Source organism: Poecilia latipinna, unplaced genomic scaffold (assembly GCF_001443285.1).
Source record: "Poecilia latipinna isolate Pla-1442-1.1 unplaced genomic scaffold, P_latipinna-1.0 Scaffold836, whole genome shotgun sequence".
In the NCBI taxonomy this organism is placed as follows: Eukaryota; Metazoa; Chordata; class Actinopteri; order Cyprinodontiformes; family Poeciliidae; genus Poecilia; species Poecilia latipinna.
This window is the reverse complement of record NW_015113452.1, coordinates 29,556-35,555: the sequence shown is the minus strand read 5'-3', so window position 1 is coordinate 35,555 and position 6,000 is coordinate 29,556. Positions and strand designations below refer to the sequence as shown.

At 37.9% G+C, this 6,000-nt stretch overlaps 1 protein-coding gene across 2 annotated transcripts in view; it reads left to right on the top strand.

The window, feature by feature from the left end:
* The window catches only part of bcar3 (BCAR3 adaptor protein, NSP family member), a 71,530-nt gene that overhangs the window by 41,826 nt on the left and 23,704 nt on the right, over positions 1 to 6,000 (top strand). For both annotated transcript variants that reach the window (XM_015047594.1, XM_015047596.1), the window contains one exon: positions 4,887 to 4,929. In XM_015047594.1, coding sequence (XP_014903080.1) covers positions 4,887 to 4,929 — 43 coding nt within the window. The remainder of the gene's footprint in view (positions 1 to 4,886; positions 4,930 to 6,000) is intronic.

Genomic DNA, 6,000 nt, shown 5'->3' with positions numbered 1-6,000 from the left:
CTTAATGTCTTAATTAAACTTGGTAATGTAGTTTAAGAGAAATGCTCCACCTGTTGTGTTTATGTGTGTAATGGAAACCCGCTGACCCCTAGAGGCGGTCTGCAGGTACTGCATGCAGCTGTTGGACTTTGCTCTGCTGCCAGCCCAAAGCCAGCTGTGGTCATGCTGAGTGCGCTGCGGTGAGCTGCAAAGAACAACAGTAGCCAGAAAAAGATTGTGGTGAGCTCTTCATGCTTCAGCCAGTCCCTGCTCTTTATTTTCATCCTCTTCCTCGCCTCGCCTTGTCCTGTCGTTCCTTTCTGCTGCAGATTGTTCTTGTGGTTGTAGAAGCAGGAAAATTCAGCGTTCCTTGTTGTTTTTAGCACAAAGAGAAATACTGATATAGCAGTGGTCAGATTGTCTAGTCTGAAAAGTCTTGGCTGAACCATTTCTCACATACTTTGGGTTAACTTGGAGAGAAAATCACTCACCTGGAAAACGGTTTCCTTACGGCGCCGATTCAGAATGTCCTTTTGTTCTTAAACCCTCAGTTGGGTTTTAACTCCTTGCATTTACTTGAGAAACTTTTTTGAAAAAAAAAAATTGTTTTAGGAGTGTTTTTCCTACACTGTATGTTTTATTTAAGTAATTTTATCATAAAGTATTTCTACTCTTGCTTGAGTAAAATTTCTGGATTTTCTGCCCACTGAATGAAGGGGTAGTAACTGAACGTTAAAGTTTCATTAGTTTTTATTGCAAGAAACTGATTTGGAAAAAAATATTTTGCTTGATTTTGTTATTTTTTGTTCCTTATATGAATTATTGTCATTTTGGTTTTTAAAATACCCAAATTTCCACTTATCTTTATACTTTGGGTCACCTGACGATGTAATTTTTAAATATTAAATGATTGAAATTAACTCAGCATCTGAGTTAATGACTTGGACGACAACTTTCTTCTCTTACTTGACTATCATTTTTTATCCTCGGTTTAAAGTCGACTTTTTGACTTTTGCAGATTCACATGGGGAGGTAACAGAGGGAATTCCCCTCATTTGAGAAGATTCATTTTGAGGGATTTGGTGTTGTCTGTCCAGGGTGATTTCCACGCTCCAGTCACGCTGGTTGATGTGGTCAGGGTTTCAGGTCTCACAGCAGAGCGGCACACAAACGGCGACACCAAGAAATAAAGAAACATCCACTCTTTCTGTCAACTATTATCCATGTATTCAGGTGAAAAAGCCACGATGGCTCCGTTTTTGTAATATCAAGGTTTTCATTAGGGCTGAAACGATTAATCCAAATAATCATGATTAATCACTTATTGAAATCAACTAATTTAGTTATCGATTAAACTCAAAACAGGCAATTAACTAAAAGCAAATGCAGTAATTAAACAAAATTATTGTTATCAATTATTAATTATTAGTTATTAATCCAAAATATAATCAATTGATTAGCCCTACACTGTATTGATATTAAGATAAAAGTATTATATTTTGCTGCAGATGCAAATAATCAAGTGTTCACTACATATAAAACTTAATTTGTGTTATATTAATTGTTTATTTGCATCTTTTGATGTATTCCTTAAAACATTAAAAGATGCAATTAGCAATAAATCAGCGAGATAATTCATTTTATTTGTTGTTTCTGTTGTTTTGGTTGATTTGTTTATTCATTTTGTATATTTAAAATGTCTCTCAGCTCTGTTTAATGTATGTTAGAAATTAGTTCATTTATTTATATACTTGAAAATGGTCTCAAAATAACAATATTATTGTTTATAGCAGGGGTCCCCAAGCTACGGCCCGTGGGCCGGATCCGGCCCGCCTCCTCATTTGGTCCGGCCCCCTGAACAATGCCAGAGAGCATTCAGTGTTTTTTTTCATATATATGTGGATTTTTCTTCAACCACCAGGGGGGCTCTTGAGCAGATATGAAACTTAGTTTCCCTCAATGGAATATATACTAGTCAGTACCAGTCACCGTTTCGCTCACGGATTTTTTCCATTTGCATTCTGAGTAAAAATCTATCTACAAACGCCAATATGTCGTCGGCAGTAATCCAAAGGCATAAATGGTGAATGAAAAGTCTGCAGAAAGTGTCAGAATTTAAATGGTGACAAACCAATCAGATGACAATCAGAAGTAACCATGGCAACCGTGGAGGATAATCTGTCAACAGCTCCACTGGTACCGAGATAAAAACACCTGGCGCGTCACAGTACAGCCTGACGATGAGCTGGTGGCTGCAGGAACAGGGAACTGAAAACATCCCCCAACCCTGGGAGAAAAAGGATTTAGAATATGGGGGGAGGTTCACCTTTCAGCTGGGAAACGACCTCAGAGCCTGACTGAGCTTTTTAGCAGCACATTTAGCAGCGCATACACAAGGAGGATTGACAGCGCTACGACCCTCCCCCTGGCTCTGATTGGTTTGGTTTTGCAGATTCCTATTGTAGCTCAGGCAGGAAGTAAATTCATTTTTCCACTGATTATCTAAATGCTTTCAGGACTTGGTGACAATTTATCAGATTCTGTTTAAAGTGTATGGATACTCTTGAAAACTGCTGTATGAAAATCAGCATTTCCAACCTCCAGGGATCTCGCAGGACGTTTTGGCAGATGATCACCAGAACCACAGGCAGCCGGCGCGGCCTGGGCTCAGGGGACAGTCCTGCTGATACGCTGCAGGGCGTGTCGGGACACGCTCTGATCTCTAGACCTGCAATAGGATCAGCTTCCTCATCTTTTGGTGCAGATCCTGAAAGCCGCCTGAGAGGCTGAGCAATCTGCGGTGAATAAACGGCTCCAGTGTGTTGTGAATGGGCCCCTCTGTGCTAAATCCTGCTCATTATGTGGAGCCATATTAAAACTAAGAGGGGCTGGGGGATAAACATATCTGGTTTGGTAAGAAATGAGCTGTGCTGATATTCCCGTGGGAACAGCATTCCTGGCCGAGGGGATCTGAACCAGCAACCTTCCTAATGTAGCGGCGGATTTGAGCTGATTACGGTTTTCACTGAGCCCCTTCAAGCCTCCAGCCGAGAAAGCTGCAGTAACACTCCAAATACATTCATAACAGGCTAAAATGTTTCTACTTTCACAAAGAAATATGAGCGAAATACACCAAGGATTATTTTAATCACACTGCAAAAACACAAAGTCTTACCAAGAGGTTTGGTTTAGTTTCTACTGCAAGTATCGTAGTAAACTTGAAATAAGAAAAAATTCACAAGTAACTTTCAGGAAGATATTGGTGCTTACTTTAAGTAAATAACTTCTTAATATTGATGGAAAACTCCTAATTCCACAGGCAGATTATTTCACTCCTAACACTGGAAACATGTTTTTCTGTAGACGATACAACTAAAGAACTTATCACCATATAAGCGTTTCATATCAGTTTATATCACTCATTGTCGATATTGATAATTATTAATCAGGTTTTTGTTTTAAATATCTGAAATACACCATCTGGTGGTGTGACTTTTCCTGTTTTATCCTCAGTTTTCACTCCACTGTGTTGTTTCTTATTTCTAAGCATTTATGAAGGACGATAGCAAATCCTTAAGCTGCTGCTTCGCAAGTCACTCAACAGGTTGTTGCTAGGTAACCAAAGAGTGAGGGGGTTGCTAGGTAACCAAAGAGTGAGGGGGGTTGCTAGGTAACCAAAGAGTGAGGGGGTTGCTAGGTAACCAAAGAGTGAGGGGGTTAGTTGATTCCACCAACTTTGCTTCGCTAGCTGACAGGTTGAGCAGCTAAAGGTTTTCATTTGCCTACATCCCCCAAAATGCTTTGCGGTTCTGGATCGAAGTTCAGTGAATATTCTATCAGATGTATTATCTACTGATATTGATTAGATATCAATATATTATTGATTTATTTTCCAGCCCTAGTTATAAGTAAAAACCTAATCTGGCAGTGAAACTGCTACTTCTTTTGTAATCAACATTAAAGAAGCATTGACTTAAAATAAGCTGAAGTAAGTTTGTTTGTCTTATTTCAAGTAAGCAATGAATCACTTAATAAATTAAAAGAGCCCAATAATTTCCATTTGCATGATTTGTTGTTTTTCTCTCTTTCTACCAGAATCTGGATGATAAACGTCTCCAGTCTGGTGTTTTGGTCTCAACTTTTTTTGAGCCCTTTTTTGAAGGACAGTTTTGTTTACAGACTTTATAATTAATTTTGTTTTTGTTATTTTGGATATTTAATGTCTTCCAGTTCCAGTGTTAAATGTTCATTAGGATTTAAAGTTTACTGATCTTTGAGAATGAGTTCTTGTCTTATTATTACCATTACTTTAAAATAAACTCAAATTAACAATATTACCGTTTATGGCGAAAACTTTTTATCGTCCAGCCAAATCTGTAACCGTGACAGAAGTAATTTCAAGTATTTGCTCCATAAACTAGACCAGAAATACTTTGTGTTTTTGCAGTGTGGGTGGTTAAAACTGCTCCAAGATAAAACTGCTGCTAAATGTTTGTAATGCAGTTTTTAGATGAAAACTCTAACGCTGGTCTTAAAGCGTGTGTGTTTGTGTGCTGTAGCCTCTGTGTGAAAGTGCCAGCGGCGTCTGAACGGTTGGCTGTGATGTGTGTCACGGTGGGGGAGGAGTGAACGGAGGTCGGACCAGAGCGGACTCTACTTCAAACTCCGCAGCCCAGATGGTTTTTGGTTTCATTTCTCTGAAACTTTACAGAAAACATTGGCAGTCTTGGGTTTTCCTAACCATGAATTGGACATGCAGGGACTCATAGAACAGCTGTGAAAACGTTTCGGGCATCAGCCGCTGTAAAAAGAGCAACATCAGCACCATCACCTGAACCGAGCCTGCGGGTCCGACCGGTCGGGATGTTTTCTCTGAACCGGACTCTCTCTCTGTCTGTGTTTCCCAGGGATCCGGTAGCCGCCCTGGATGCTGCTGTCGACTACGTTAAGGTAGGAAACACACACATTTTATCTGGGTAGTGCAGAAAGAGGGAAATGTCTGCGGAAATTAAATGTTTGTAACAATTATTCATTTGTTAATCCAAAAAGATTAACAAATTAGTCATTTGTTAATCTTCATGAACAAATTAGTTCATTTTTTTGCAGATGAACTGTTTAAATTGATCATTTTGCTGCTCTTTGTTTTACTGTTCAAATTGTGACATTTTAGTGTAAATTTGGTGTAAAACTGTCTCAGTGCTGCCCTCTGTGGGTTGAACAGGGACTACTGCGGTTTCATTTTTTGATTCTGTAATTTTGATTTTCATGCAAAGTAAACGATACAGAAAAAAACAAACTGTTGGGACTTTACACACATTCCTCCCAGCTTTAGTTGTAAAACACTGGCACCTTGTGAGACTGATGGGTGGCAGACCCACAGCATAATACTGCCAAGTCAAATCTAAAGTTATTTTCAGTCATAATATTTATAATAGCAGAACCACAAGTTTTTTTACACAATAAGGACTTTTATTTAATTAAGCAGATACTTATTCAAAATTACTGCTAAGCTCTTAATCAAAACATGTAAAATGCATCACAGATAAAATTTGATAATGCATATTTCTGTTTATAATGATTTTGTCAGTAGTGTGAGTCAGTGGCCATTAGTTCAGTAATTTAAATTACTGGAGGACCACAAAGTTAATTTAATTAAAAATGCAAAAATTAGTTTATTGTGAATATTTTTGTAGATTTTTAAAAAAATATAAAATCTATTTATCATTAAAGATCCATGGGCTCCTTAATTGTTGCTTTATTAAAAGAAAAATAGGAAATTTAAATGTTTTTGTGTCATCAGTTTTATACACTGCAAAAACAAAATCTGACCAAGTAATTCTGGCCTGGTTTCTAGTGCAAATAGCTTAGTACACTTGAAATAAGACTAAACTAACTTATGTAATTATGAAATAATTCTTTAATATTCATGAAAACGTACCATTTCCTCTGGCAGATTATTTAATGTATAATAAGACATTTTCCTCCTGTTATCAGTGAATTAATCTGCCAGATGAAATAGGA